Consider the following 15,462-nt stretch of genomic DNA (forward strand, 5'->3'; position numbering starts at 1 on the left):
GGCGGGGAAAAGAGTGGGAGGTGGGTGAGCGCGCGCGCCGCCCGTCCGTCGTGGTTTCCTGGCTGCGCGCGGCGGTGGTGAAGTCGCTGCAGCGCTAGCAGCAGCTGCGAAGATGGCGGAGGGGTTGGAGCGTGTCCGGATCTCCGCGTCGGAACTGCGAGGGATCCTGACCACTCTGGCTCCGCAGGCCGGGAGCAGAGGTGAGTCGCGCCGCCCAGCTCCTGGGCCGGGTTTGCCCGCCCCGCCTCCCTCTCCCCTCCCTCCTCCCCGCTTGGTCCGCCGCGCTCCGGAGCCCCCGCCCCTTCCCTGAGCAGTGGGGGCGGGGGCTGAGGGCGGTCCCGTCGCCGCCTTACCAGCCCCAGGGCCTGTGTGGGGTCCCGCTCAGCCAGCCCTGGCCCCCTTCGGGAGCTCCCCACCCGAATCCCTGCCTCCGCCCCTCTTCTTACCGCGAAGGTGACTGTGCCCCATTGCCCCATTCCTCTCAGACCAGCTGGTGGATTCCCAGCCGTCGGGAGACGCGAAAAGGAGTGGGCTCGGGGGTCTGGTGGAGGCCTGGGAGTATCGTCCCCAGAGGAATCATCCGCAGGCCTGCTCCGTCATCTCTTTAGCGTTGGAGCGAAGGACCTAGGACATTGAGGAAGGTTTAACAGCTTGGGACTTCCTCGCTGAACTTTTTTCCCCGAGGCAGGCTTCTGAAGGCTGCGCCGCTGGAGGGATCCAGGACCTCAGAGGGTTGACTCCACTCTGGTTTGGCCTTGGCATGTGTGGGAGCAGTTCTTAATCAGAGAGGATGCTCAGCTGGCAAGTTAAAGCCCCCGGCCACACCAGGAAAGCTCCACGGAAGATTCCAGTGTCTCACCTCTTCTTTGTTAGGCAGTGGAGTTGTGTAGAAAGGTAGCTGCGCTTCTTCAGACCTGTGGCCAAAGTCTGTGACATTGGTTTTCATTGATCTACCGAACTGGATTATTCAGGTTGTTTTCTCTCTCTGCTCTGGAAAGTAGTAGCTCTTCCTTCCTTCCTCCACTTCATCTAATTTCAAAGACTGCTGAGGGTGAGCTGTTCTGGAGTTAAACTGCTTTGCCTTTATTCATACTTCCTGAAGCAGGCTTTCAAACTCCTGATAATACTGAAGCCGTATGTTACACTTCAGGGTTTTGTTTTTGTTCTCTGTTTTGTTACACCCATGAGTGTAAATGGAGTATATGATCCCTATTATGGGTTTGTGTACAGTGGTGTTTCTAGAACAACGTTACGATTTTATGGAGCGTTCTGTTTTGTGTGCTCTGGAATCTCACTAATTCCTGTCACTTTCCCACTGAGATCTTTACTGGCTCTTTGTAGTGGTTTCTCCGATTAATAGATAAAGGTAACAGAAACGAAAAATAGATACTTGCTTATCTGTCATTCAGTAAGCTCCTGGAGCCTGGAGCGTGGTTTCTGACGTCCTGGGCTCCTATTCTTCGGTGCCCCAGGCCTTGGTATTTTGACAGCATGTCACAATACTTCTATCATCTTCTAGAGAAAGCTCCCTTATGGAACTTTATGGAACTTTTTCCTTCTCATATTCCATCATCATAGTAGCAGTGAGCCTTAGTATTCTAATGATGATAGTCTGAGCAGTATTTCCTTGGAATGACTGCTGGCTTGCTGTTAGAGAGTTGGTGAGCATGAGTGAAATTGAAGAATGTGGAAGAAACGGCTTCCTGTTTGTTTCAATAGGAGGCATATGACTGGGTAATCGGTATGCTGAAGAAGAGGAATGTCCTGGCCAAGTTCAGAGACTAGAATTGTAATTTTCTTTCTCCGGAGATGTCCCAAGCCATGTATTGTTATGCATGTCTTTCTTATGCATACCTTTCTTTGTATGACAAAAGGACGTAGCCACCCTAGAAGAAGAAAAAACTAAGTGGATCCAGTGGCTCTATGGTAGAGAACAGTCTAATGCTGAAATGGTTAGAAATCTTTTATTCTGACAATGAGGGTAGTTTAGGGATCCAAATATGACTTGTGTAACACGTGATTTTGTTTTCCTCTTTCCCTATCCCAGGTGGAGATAGCTCCAACAATTAAGTTCTCAGCCATGCCAGTTCCTGAACAAATATTGTAAACTTAGTAGAATTTCTGCTTCTGCAGAAATTTCCTTCCTTGTCCATCAATAATAGCATTTCAATATGTAATTCTTGCTTGACTTTTCTACTACATTACCAGAATGACATTTTTTCCCCTTCCCTCCACCTTTATTCTTTTCTTCTACTCTCTCTAACATCACAGAAAACATGAAGGAGCCCAGGCAGCGCAAAGATAACAGACGCCCAGATCTGGAAATCTATAAGCCTGGTCTTTCTCGACTAAGGAACAAACCTAAAATTAAGGAACCCTCTGGGAGTGACGAATTTAAGGATGAAATTGTTAATGACAGAGATTCTTCTACTGTTGGAAATGGTACACAGCCCAATAAAGATATCTGCAAGGAACTGGATAACCAACAACAAAATGGTCCTATAGATCCAGAAAATATTCAGGCACAGGAGTCCTTCCCTAGGAATGTTGGGCAAGAGGATCGAAGTCTAAGAATTATCAAGAGAACAAAGAAACCTGACATGCAGATCTATCAGCCTGGAAGGCGTTTGCAGACTGTTACCAAAGAATGCCGGGTAGATGAGGAAGAAATCCTCAGCCAGGTAGAACAACTGAGAGTAGAGGAAAATGAGTGTAGGGGACATATGAAAGAGGAGGTTGTGAATAAACCAGAGAAACATGAGGCAGAAAAGAGCCTAAACGGTGACAGAGTAAGGGTTGCAAAGGGAGAAAAAGGAAAGAGGATTGAAAAGGGGGAGGGGATGAAGAAAGTGAACGATGACCTGGTACAGGGGAAGCCAGGTTCTGCAAAGCGCTATTCCCGCTCAGACAAACGAAGGAACCGCTACCGCACTTGCAGTACCAGCTCAGCTGGTAGCAACAACAGTGCTGAGGGGGCTGGCCTGACTGATAATGGATGTCGCCGCCGCCGGCAAGATAGGACCAAGGAGAGGCCACGACTGAAGAAGCAAGTATCTATGTCCTCAACTGATTCCTTAGATGAGGACAGAGTTGATGAGCCTGATGGGCCCAGGAGGAGCTCAGAAAGGAAGAAACATGTAGAAGGAAGCTGGTCTGGCCGTGGAGAGGGAGAGCAGAAAAACAATGGTAAAGAAAATCGAGGCACTCTTCGTGTCACTTTTGATGCAGAAACCATGAACAAAGATTCCCCTATGGTGAGATTAGCCAGGGAGGATGTGGATAGGATAAAGCCTGACAAAGGCTTGAGCAGTTGGGGTAAAGGCTCTGAGAAGCAGGAGTCCAAAAACCTGAAACAAGAACTTCGGGGTCGCGGTCGTGGCATTCTGATTCTGCCTGCCCATACTACCCTCTCTGTCAATTCAGCCAGTTCTCCAGAGTCTACACCTTTGGGACCTCGGCTTTTATTTGGATCTGGTAATAAGGGCTCTCGGAGTTGGGGCCGAGGAGGCACCACTCGACGATTGTGGGACCCCAATAATCCTGATCAGAAACCTGCTCTAAAGAGCCAGACTCCCCAGCTACATTTCTTGGACACTGATGATGAAATCAGCCCTACATCTTGGGGTGACTCACGCCAGGCCCAAGCATCTTACTATAAATTTCAAAACTCTGACAACCCGTATTACTACCCCCGGACGCCAGGCCCTGCTTCCCAGTATCCTTATACAGGCTACAGCCCTCTGCAGTACCCAGTGGGCCCTACAAATGGTGTGTACCCAGGGCCTTACTACCCAGGCTACCCGACTCCCTCAGGACAGTATGTTTGTAGCCCTCTCCCTGCCAGCACCATGAGTCCTGAGGAGATGGAGCAGCACATGAGGAACATGCAGCAACAGGAATTACATAGGCTTCTCCGGGTGGCTGACAACCAGGAACTGCAGCTCAGCAACCTGCTCTCCAGGGACCGCATCAGTCCTGAGGGCCTGGAGAAGATGGCTCAGCTCAGGTATGGTGTGTTCCATGCAGGCTAGAGGGAAATGGGGATAAACTGGAGGTGTATAGGCTCCTATGGCTGAGGAAGGTAGAATCCTTTTAGGTAAGCCACTGGGTGTTACCTGCCTTTCACATTGATTTTGTGTGAGAGGGGCAGTTGGAAAAAGCAGAACAGAAAATTTTGTTTCTAGTCTTAGAAATGATGATGCTTCCCACTTCTTCTTTAAGAAAAAAAAAATCTTTAAGAGAACATGGATCTGGAAATGGAAAAGGAAAGACTTTCCAGAATGCCAAGAAATGAACAACATATAACTTGTGGTGAAGATCTTATTTCAGCTGTTAAATTTAGGTGGAGGCATATGGAGAAAAAACTACTTTCCTTGACATAACTGTCTTCAGAATGATATTCTGCTGTGCAGAATGGAAACTAGAATGAGTAACTACCGTGTTTCCCCGAAAATAAGACCTCGCCGGACGATCAGCTCTATTGCATCTTTTGGAGCAAAAATTAATGTAAGACCCGGTCTTATAGTAAACTATTATATAAGACACTGTTTTATATAAGACCGGGTCTTACAGTAAAACGAGATCGGGTCTTATGTTAATTTTTGCTCCAAAAGACGCATTAGAGCTGACTGTCCAGATAGGTCTTATTTTCGGGGAAACACGGTATGTCTGGTAGCATTTTGGATTTCCACCAGGAAGATGTTTCATTTGCAGGTAGTTCAAATTGTGGGTTTAGCCTTTTATGTGGTGTATTTGGAACTAGAAGTTGCATGTATTTTATTGCAGAGCTGAACTGCTGCAGCTGTATGAACGCTGTATTCTGTTAGATATTGAGTTCTCTGATAATCAGAATGTGGATCAGATCTTGTGGAAGAATGCTTTCTATCAGGTGATTGAGAAGTTCAGGCAGCTTCTCAAGGATCCGAATGTTGAGAACCCAGAACAGATTCGGAACAGACTTTTGGAGCTCTTGGATGAGGTAAACAATTATGTTTTTGCCCTCAGGATAAAGACTTCAGCATCCTGTAGTTGTGGTGGGTTTTTTATTACCTGAGATACTATGTTTTATAACAGAACGTTGACAAAAAACTGTATGCTCTTTCTTGGATTTAGGTCTACCCTACCCTTGTTGCTACCTTGAGACCGTAACTTAAAATTGGAGTTAGTTCTGAGCTTGAAAGCTTTCTGAATGTCTTAGCCGTGGGTAGGGGGATTGCAGAGGGTGGGAAGAAGAGTGTGCATGTGTTCTCTTTAAAAAAACCATGGAGAGGCTTATGCGATGAATTTCTCTTGTTAGTTGGTGGCCACTAAATACTGTATATGCCTCCCTTTACGTCAGATGGCTGAGCATTAGCAGAACTGAAAGGATCACTTGCCCCAGTTTCTGGTAGGTAGATTGGATCAGAACAGACTGATTGAGCTGTATCTTAATTTTTTTCTCTTTATAGGGTAGTGACTTCTTTGATAGTTTGCTTCAGAAGCTGCAGGTTACTTACAAGTTCAAACTGGAGGACTACATGGACGGTCTTGCCATTCGCAGCAAGCCATTACGCAAAACAGTAAGGCAGTTTCTTTATCTTAAATTGATTCATCCTGTTAGTAAGCATCTATCTAGTGTTGGTTATGTGCTGGGCACTGTGCAGGGTGTTGAGAATACAAGAATGAAAGGTACAATCCAGTGGGGGAACAGACCCATCAAACCAATAATTATAATGTAATGTCGTAAGTACTACGATTATGGTGTATACAGAGTATTGAAGGGACAGAGGAAAGTGCATCTGATTTAGATTGATGTAGGTCAAGGAAGGCTTCTCAGAGATTATCAAATTGAGTTTTGAAACATGACTAGGAGCCAAAGGGGCAGTTTCAGTACAGGGCACAGTGAGAGAACCAGGTCTTATTGGAAAGGTGCAACAAGCTCAATATGCTGACATCTGTAATGTGGAGTTGGGCTGTATAGGAGGTAAAGCTAAGGAAGTAGGAAGGGATAGATTAAAAACTCTTGTATGTCATGCTGAAGAGTTTGAATTTTATTCTGAAAGCAGTGAGGAGCCACTGACTGATATCCAACAGGTGGATATCATAGATTTGGTCTTATAACCAGCCACTCTGGCAAACGGTGAGTTTGGGTAACAGTGGAGGTAGGGGCATCAGGGTGTGGGCCTGAATAAGGTAGAGGTAGTGGAGATTGAAAAGAGAAGGGATGTTGGAAAGATATAAAGGAAATAGAATTAAATTGCTGGCTAATTTGGTGTGAATGATGAGATTGGAGGCATGAGCAGTTTAGATCATCTCCCAGTTTATGGCCTAGGAGAGTGGCTAGGAAGGAAGAGGTTAGTTCAGTTTTGGTCATGATTAGGTGGAGGAGCTTGAAAATGAACAGATGGATAATCGGTCTGTCTAGAACTAAGAAGAAAGAGCTGGGCTGGTGATATAGATTCAGGTGATAATTCAAGTAGAAGTGGGGATCCTGGGAAGGCTGAACGGAGAATGGGGGGGGATCAAAGTTCAAGGTGGTGATGGGTAAAATTGTCAAGTGCTACAGTAGCATCAAATGCTAAGATTACTGAAAAAGTGTCTACTGGATTGGATGACCTTATCACAAGTTTTTTTAATTGGAGAGGATGGAAGCCAGATTGTAGTAAATGAGAAGTGGGGCAGTAGATATAATGAGAGAGTAATATAGACTATTCTTTAAAGAATCCTGGCTATGAAGGCAAGGAGGGGAGATGGTAGTTGAAAGAGAACATAGTGTCAAGAGAAGTTTCTTTGTTTTTAAGCTGGGAGAGACTTGAGTTTATTAGTATGTTGAAAGGAAAGGGCCAGGGGAAAGGAAGAGGTTAGAAATTCATTGGAGAAAAGAGTGTGATCTATGGAGCAGAGTCTTCCTCTTGTCTTTCTTCTCCTTTTGATGAATTGCTGTGCACAAGCTCTATTACTAATCAAGTATTTATTGAGTCCCTTCTACGTGCCAGGTGCCGTTCTAGGCATGCACAATTCAGTTTGAATAAGAATGCCATGAGAATCCCAGCTCTTGGAGTTTCAGGTTTGATTAGGAGTGAGTGTAGATGTTGGATTAGCAATTGCAAATGAAATGACTCCTGCAAAGGATGTTGTTGGGGTATATACTGTATAGAGACCTAGAGGGTCATGGAGAACTGAAGAAGTCACAGTTAAGCTGAGGCTGAAGACCTGAGACGTTAGCCAGGTGAAGGTGTCTGTGAAGATGGGAGAACTACAACATTCTAGGGAGAGGGAGGAGTATATGTGAAGGTCCTAGTATAGAAAAGATCATGGTGTCTTAGGGGAACCAAGAAAAGCCGCGTCTGACAGACAGAGTGAGGAGGGAAGTGGTACTGAGGAGGTGAGCAAAGGCCAGGTCATCTAGGACTTCATTCTGCAGAGAGCAGGAAGCCTTTGGTGGAATTTTTGTTCCTTCCTTTCATTGAGATAACAAAGTGGCTGTGGTATGAAAATATAACTAGTTTTCTTGATGCTTTATCAGTTAAATACCAAGGGTTCTTGGTGTTCATTCATAGAATGTGTAGAATTGTCAGGATTCTGCAGGTGTATGATGTAGTGACATATAACTTTCCTGAGGTGCACATTTGAGTTATGTGTTAGGAGGCTGACGTGCAGGAGCTAGTTATTTAGCTAGGAAGTGAGCCTTCTTGGGGGTCATTATGTACTTCTTGAAGCATTGTTCTTTATTCAGTGACATGGTAATTTCTCGTGTGTGGGGTGGAATGGAATATGTTATGAAGTGGTGTTCCTTAGGGAGGTTCTTAGGTTGGGCACATGTGTTAGGATTGCTAAGGGTTTACTCTGTTGTTTTCTCACTGAGTGACAGATGCCAAGCCCATCATTGAGAAAACGCACACGCACACACATATATGTCCTGGCACACACAGTCCTGGCACATTCTAAGTGTTGGATAAAGGATAACTTACTGTTTTAGGGAATTACTATTGTTTTGCAAAGGGAATATAATGCAGTAACAGTGCAATGATATTAATAGTTTGAGGAGAGAAGAACTATGATGACAGGAAAAGAGCAGAGTATACAATTATCTTAATGTGTATGTGTTACTTTATAGCTCGTAAAGTACAGTGGTACTTCGGTTTTTGAACGTAATCCGTTCTGGAAGACCGGTTCGAGTTCTGAAACGTTCAAAAACCGAGGCATGGTTTCCCCATAGAAAGTAATGCAAAATGGATTAATCCGTTCCAGACGTTTAAAATCAACCCCTGAAACTGCAAATTTAGTGTGAAGTTTACTATCTAATGATACCATAGATCCATAAAATTTGTGGCGTTCGTAAACCAAAATGTTTGTCATTGGACACGTTCGAAAACTGAGGTACCACTGTATTTTTATACTTATTCCCTCCATTTACCCTATGGAATAGGTAATTTCACATTTAGATGAAGAAACCGAGTCCTAGAGAGTCCCAAAGACCTACTTGAGATAACACAACTATTATATCAAGCATCAGGTCTCTTGACTCTTAGTTTCAGAATGGTGTCTTCCATTTGCCTGGGATTCAAAATAAGAATGACATCCCTCTCCCTTCTTTCTCTGCCACTCTATCTCAACTCTTTTTCATCGTTGTTGGCTTTGGCTAGTCAAGGTTAGATTGAAAACTTTTTACTTTGTTGAGTAAATCTGCTTTGACATTTCAACCCCATCCCTGCCCTTTGGGGTTGAAGGTAGCATTTCTTGGGTGTGCTATTAACTGATTGTTTTTCCTGAAGGTAAAATACGCCTTGATCAGTGCCCAGCGATGTATGATTTGTCAAGGAGATATCGCTAGGTATCGGGAGCAAGCCAATGACACAGCAAACTATGGGAAAGCTCGCAGGTACTTTTGCCTCTTGTTCTCTTCCTTGTGTGGGTTTAAGCTAAGCCCTATTAAGAGCAATGGACAACCTGAACTGTCTCCCATATGGATGTCCTACAGGTGTCCATGTTGGTCTTTGTAGTCATACTTTACCACTCCGGGGTTACATCTAACACTCCAGCTTATGTCTTAAGTACTAAGGACTGTCAGGTGATGAATTGAGAAAGAGTTAATATGGTACTAGCTTTTATTTTTCTTACTATATTTCTATTCCAGTTGGTACCTGAAGGCCCAGCACATTGCTCCCAAGAATGGGCGCCCCTATAACCAGTTGGCTCTGCTGGCAGTGTATACGGTAAGAAATCCTAAGGACGGGAAGAATTTTGCAGGCAGTATCTTAGAAATACGGATTTTGATAGCATCAGCTCCTGGAGCTAGATGTCATCCGAATACTGTAACCCGGAGTATATCCCCTTCTGTCTCCCATCCTTACACTTCTTTGTTACTGTTACTTTTTGAGGTAAATTGTCAGTGATCCCTCACTTCAGTTGAATCTGCACTTCCTCCATTTTGACTGCACTTAAGTTCCTAGGGGAATGCTCATGCTCCAGCCAATACCACTCTGTTTGACCAAGGCTTCTGCTCTGAATCTCGTCTTGCTTCCCTTTCCTATCTCATTGAACTAGATTACTTGTTTCTAAGAAGAAAGTGAGGCTTCCTTTACCTCTCCCCCTTAAAGTCCTTAACTAGCCCTAAGTGGAAAAAAAAAAAAACAAAAAACTAGCCCTAAGTGCTCAGATCCTTGTTTCTTTTCTCCTTCCAGATCATCCCCTTATTCCTCTTAGCTTTTCACCTAAGGAGTCTAGGCAGGAGCACAGTAAATGCCAAATTGTATCTCTCTGGATCTTACCAAACTCCTCTAAATGTGGCTGTAACAGAGAGCCTTGGGAACTGACAGAGCTCCTAGTGAGGAAGCTGGATTGGAGGGGGAATGGTGAGGGCCAGTGGTAGGTACGAAAGGTTCAAGTTAAGAAGCAGCTAAACATGCTCATTAGCAGGAGAGTTTTCTTAATGCTATAAAATGCCCAAATAAGCAGTGTTTAAGTGAATATTTTATTCCCCTTTATTCCACAAAAGATTCAAATAAATACGTAATATTTAATTATGGGTTGAAATTGTTGATTAAGAAATGTGGTTTATTGATACACTTCCTTCAGAATATAGAATCTCTCTTCGCTTTTTACCTTTGTCCTATTCTCTTTGTGATTTTTTTCACCCGTCTTTGTAGCTATATTTTTCTCTCCCCTTTCTTCTTATCCGTCGTCTATTTTTCCTTCTTTCTCATTTCTTGTCTCCTTTTCTAGTTTTTCTTCTTTATAATTATTGAATGTTATGTTTCTTGTCAATTAGAAAATGTAATTTTTTTTCCCTCAATGGCTTTAAAAAATTGCAGTAAAATTCACATAATATAAAAGTAACCGTTAATTATTTGTAGACTCCATTGGCATTTAGTACATTAACAGTATTGTGCAACCAACAACTCTGTCTACTTCCAAGACATTTTCATCATCCTAAGAGGAAACCCTTGTATCCATTACTCTCTATTCCTCTGGAGCCCAGCCTTTCGAAACCACTAGTCTGCTTTCTATCTCTGGACTTAACCTATTCTGGATGTTTCAGATAAATGGAATCATACAAGATGTCACCTTTTATATCTGGCTTCTTTCATTTAGCATAAAGTTTTTGAGGTTTGTCCATTTTATAGCACATCAGTATTTCATTTTTATGGGTGAATAATATTTCACTATATGGATACAACCCATTTTATTTATTCACTCATCAGTTGGATGCTTGAGTTGTTTCCACCTTTTAGCTATTATAAACAGTGTTTTGTGAAGTACAAGTAGTTTTTGAGTATGTTTTCAATTCTTTTCAGTCTGTACCTAGGAGTGGAATTGCTGAGTCAGATGGTAATTCTTATTTAACTACTTGAGGAACTACCAAACAGTTATTATTTTTTAATTAAAGTTTATTGGGGTGACAATTGTTAGTAAAGTTACATAGATTTCAGGTGTGCAATTCTGTAACCACCAAACTATTATTGATAGTGGCTGTGCCATTTTACATTCCCACCAGTCGTGTACCAGGGTTCTGATTTCTTCACAGTCGCTCCAACATGTTACTTTTTTAAATGACCAACTTAGTGTGAGGTGATGTCTCATTGTGGGGTTCCCCCCCATTAGGGACTTTTTTTTTTCCTTCATTTTTTTTTTAAGTTTTTTGGTTTGTTTTAGGTGTACAGAAAAATTGAGCGAAAGTACAAAATTCCCATATACTCCTTCAATTCCCTCAATTTTCTCTATTATCATCTTGCATCAGTGTAGTACATTTGTTATAATAATGAGCCAGTATTGATATATTATTATTAACTAAAGTCCCTAGTTTACATTAAGATTCACTTTTACTGTTGTGCATTCTGTGGGTTTGAACAAATGTTTAGTGACGTGTATGCACCATTATAGCATCATAAAGAATAATTTCACTGCCTGGAAAATATCATGTGTGCTACCCTCTTCTCTGTTCATCATTCCTCCCTTCCTTGAACCTCTTGCAATCATTGCTATTTTTACTGTCTCTATAGTTTTGCCTTTTCCAGAATGTCATATAATTGGAACCATATAGTATGTGGCCTTTTCATATTGGCTTCTTTCACTTAGCAGTATACATTTAGGGTTGATTTTGTGGCTTGATAGCTCTTTTTATTGTTGAGTAATATTCCATTTTATGGATGTACCACAGTTTGTTTATCCATTCCCCTAATCAGAGGACATCTTGATTGCTCCCAAGTTTAGCAATTATAAATAAAAATGCTATGAACATTTGTGTGCAGGTGTTTGTGCGGACATTAAGTTTTCAACGCATTTGGGTAAATACCAAGAAGTGTGATTGCCAGGTCGTATGGTAAGAGTATATTATGTAGTTTGGGAAGAAACTGCCAAACTGTTTTCCAGAGTGTCTGTACCATTCTGCATTCCCACCAGTAGTGGATGAGAGCTCCTGTTGCTCTCCATCCTTGCCAGCATTTGGTGGTGTCAGCGTTTTGGATTTTGGTCATTCTAATAGGTGTGTAGTGGCATCTCGTTTTAATTGCATTTCCCTAATGACATGATATGGAACATCTTTCCATTTGCTTATTTGCCATCTATGTGTCTTCTCTGGTGAGGTGTCTGTTTAGATCTTTTGCTCGTTTTCCAATTGGGTTGTTTTCTTGTTGAATTTTAAGAGTTCGTGTATTTCGGATACCAGTTCTTTATCAGATATGTGTTTTGCAAATATTTTCTCTCAGTGGCTTGTCTTTTTGTTTTTTTAGCAGTGTTTTTCACACAGCAGAAGTTTTTTTAATTTCAATGAAATCTAACTTACCAACTTTTTCTTCTATGGATCGTGCTTTGGCTGTTGAGTTTAAGAAGTCATCGCCAAACCCACGCTTACCTAGATTTTCTCCTGTGTTAGCTTCTAGGAGTTGCATTATTTTGCATTTTACATTTAAGTCTGTGATCTATTTTGAGTTAATTTTTATGGAAGGTGTAAGGTCTTTGTATAGATTCATGGTTTTGTATGTGGATGTCCAGTTGTTCCAACACCAATTGTTGAAAAGATTATCCTTTCTCCATAGAATTGCCTTTGCTCCTTTGTCAAAGATCAGCTGACTATTTATGTGGGTTTATTTCTGGACTCTCTGTTCTGTTCCATTGAACTATTTGTCTATTTTTAGGCCAGTACAACACTTTCTTAATTACTGTAGCTTTACAGTAAGTCTTGAAGTCAGATAGTGTCAGTCTTCCAACTTTGTTCTTCTCCTTCAATGTTGTATAGGCTGTTCTGGATCTTTTGCTTTCTATGTAAACTTTAAAATCAGTTTGTTGGCACCTACAAATCTAGTGAGTCTGAGGTGGTACCTCATTGTGGTTTTGATTTGTATTTCCCTAATGACGAATGATGTCGAGCATCTTTTCATATGCTTATTAGCCATTTGGAAAAATGTCTATTCAAATCCTTTGCCCTTTTTTTAATTAAATTTTTTTAAAATTTTTTTATTGTAAAATACACATAAAATGAAATTTACCATCTTATCCATTTTTCAGTAATGTTAAGTGTACTCATATTGTCATGTCACCAATCTCCAGAACTTTCCTCATCTTACAAAACTGAAAGTCTGTACCCATGAAACAACTCTCCATTCTCCCCTTCTTCCAGCCACTGACAACCACCCTTCGACTTTCTGTCTAACATGAATGTGCCTACTCTATATACCTAATATAAGTGGAATCATACAGTATTTGCCTTTTTGTGACTGGCTTATTTTTTCACTTAAAAATTATATCTCAAGGTTCATTCATGTTACAGCTTGTATTAGAATTTACTCCTTCTTAAGGCCAAATAATATTCGATTGTATGTATATACTACATTTTGTTTATCCATTTATCTCTGAATGGATATGTCCACCTTTAGGCCATTATGCTGCTGTGAGCATGATTGTACAAATACTTCTTCAAGGTCCTGCTTTCAGTTCTTTTGGATATATACCCATAAGTGGGATTTCTGGATCATGTGGTAATTCTATTTTCAGTTTTTCTGAGGAGAGCTCCCATTTCTTCATCTTTAAAATGGGACTAATAATAACTATGGGTGGTATCCTTAGGTTTAGAGATATTATCTCTGAAGGGCTTATCACTTGCCTCATACTTAATTATGATTAATCGATGATGTTGACATTGTTATTTATAATTTTTAAAAATAATAATTAGTAGGTAAGTTGAACATTTTCTTTCTTTAAAAACAAAACATAATTGGCTTTCATATTTTATGAGGCTCTTTTTCCCTCTTGTGAGTACTTGGCTCTTAGAGTACCTCTGTAAGGTATATAGTACTTTGCAAGAAGAGATCTCTGATGTAATTGCCATGGTTTCCTCAATGGGTAGCATTCTGGTTTTCTTTTTTTTTTTAAAGATTTTATTGGGGAAGGGGAATAGGACTTTATTGGGGAACAGTGTGTACTTCCAGGCCTTTTTTCCAAGTCAAGTTGTTGCCCTTTCAATCTTAGTTGTGGAAGGTGCCTTTCAGCTTCAAGTTGTCCTTTTAGTCTTAGTTGAGGGCGCAGCTCAGCTCCAAGTCCAGTCGCCGTTGCTAGTTGCAGGGGGCGCCGCCCACCATCCCTTGCGGGACTCGAGGATTTGAACCGGCAACCTTGTGGTTGAGAGGACACTTTTCAACCAACTGAACCATCTGGGAGGCAGCTCAGCTCAAGGTGCCGTGTTCAATCTTAGTTGCAGGGGGCGCTGCCCACCATCCCTTGCGGGACCCGAGGAGTGAACTGGCAGCCTTGTGGTTGAGAGCCCACTGGCCCATGTGGGAATCGAACCGGCAGCCTTCAGAGTTAGGAGCATGGAGCTCTAACCGCCTGAGTCACCGGGCCGGCCCAACATTCTGGTTTTCTTATGGAACTCCTCACAGCTTGGGGCACTGGTTGGGAGAGATAGTAGGGTTTCTTGGGTCAGCTGACTTAGCCTGGAGTCAGGAAGAGAATTGGTTGACAGTGTGTGTCTGGCCTCTTTCCACAGAGGAGGAAGCTTGATGCTGTGTATTATTATATGCGCAGTTTAGCTGCCAGCAACCCTATCCTGACTGCCAAGGAGAGTCTCATGAGCTTATTTGAAGAGACCAAACGAAAGGTGAGTGGGAATGCAGGCAGAATCATTCCTTCCCAGAAGAATATGTTTCTCTTAGTGCTTCTGTGTCCTTAAGGGAACAACTAATAATGTCCTCAGGGGGTCCCATCAGGCTTGCTGAGGGTAGTCATTCCGCCCCTGTGTAGAATCACTCATTTTTGGGAGAGCTCTCGGGTGCCCTTGAGTGTACGTATATGTTCCACAGCATCTAGTTTACAGAATTAATAATTTTTACCAGACAAAGCAGATGATACTCTGCTACCATGTAACTGTGGGAAAGTCTTTACTTTTTATGGTCCTTGGGCAACAAACTCAGTTGAGGTGAGTGCTTCTCTTTATTAACTGAATCCCAGGAGAGTCTGAGCTTTTATGTTTGTATGTTGTAAAGGCAGAACAGATGGAAAAAAAGCAACATGAAGAATTGGAACTGAGCCCTGACCAATGGCGGAAAGGAAAGAAGTCTACTTTCCGGCATGTTGGAGATGACACTACTCGCCTGGAGATCTGGATTCATCCATCTCATCCCCGGTCCTCTCAGGGCACTGAGTCTGGGAAGGAGTCTGAGCAGGAGAATGGGCTGGGCAGCCTGAGCCCCAGTGATGTAAGTTCCTGAGGGTGCTGTAACGAGCAAGACTAGCAAAGTACCTGTGCATACGTGTGCAGTGCTCTGGTACATGCAGCTATGAGGCGCTGCAGAGTCGTTTCCCAATAATGACAGGGAAGGGAAATCACTCAGGCTCCTGGATGTTCTGGTCCATCCCCTCCACCTACGCTTCTTTATCTTCATTATGCGCTTCCCTCTCTCACCACTATATGGCACTGTAGAATTTAGTAAAAGTAGTTTCTGAATGAAGATTTACTTCGTAAAATAATGCTGCTTTGGGTTTGGAGTT

The 15,462-nt window shown here is 42.4% G+C and overlaps 1 protein-coding gene across 3 annotated transcripts in view; it reads left to right on the plus strand.

The window, feature by feature from the left end:
- The first annotated feature begins 3 nt into the window (after nucleotides 1–3).
- SMG6 (SMG6 nonsense mediated mRNA decay factor) overlaps nucleotides 4–15,462 on the plus strand; it is a 188,931-nt gene continuing 173,472 nt past the window's right edge. Inside the window, exons 1-8 of one of the 3 annotated variants that reach the window (XM_081027244.1) lie at nucleotides 4–200; nucleotides 2,272–4,006; nucleotides 4,786–4,978; nucleotides 5,448–5,558; nucleotides 8,754–8,860; nucleotides 9,116–9,194; nucleotides 14,462–14,572; nucleotides 14,958–15,170. In XM_081027244.1, coding sequence (XP_080883370.1) covers nucleotides 113–200; nucleotides 2,272–4,006; nucleotides 4,786–4,978; nucleotides 5,448–5,558; nucleotides 8,754–8,860; nucleotides 9,116–9,194; nucleotides 14,462–14,572; nucleotides 14,958–15,170 — 2,637 coding nt within the window. In that variant the 5' untranslated portion in view covers nucleotides 4–112. Of the gene's footprint in view, nucleotides 201–308; nucleotides 1,052–2,271; nucleotides 4,007–4,785; nucleotides 4,979–5,447; nucleotides 5,559–8,753; nucleotides 8,861–9,115; nucleotides 9,195–14,461; nucleotides 14,573–14,957; nucleotides 15,171–15,462 lie in introns of those variants that run through there. The other 2 variants (XM_081027245.1, XM_081027246.1) reach the window with 2 other exon arrangements.

Source organism: Rhinolophus hipposideros (genome assembly GCF_964194185.1).
Source record: "Rhinolophus hipposideros genome assembly, chromosome: 20".
NCBI classification, from domain to species: Eukaryota; Metazoa; Chordata; class Mammalia; order Chiroptera; family Rhinolophidae; genus Rhinolophus; species Rhinolophus hipposideros.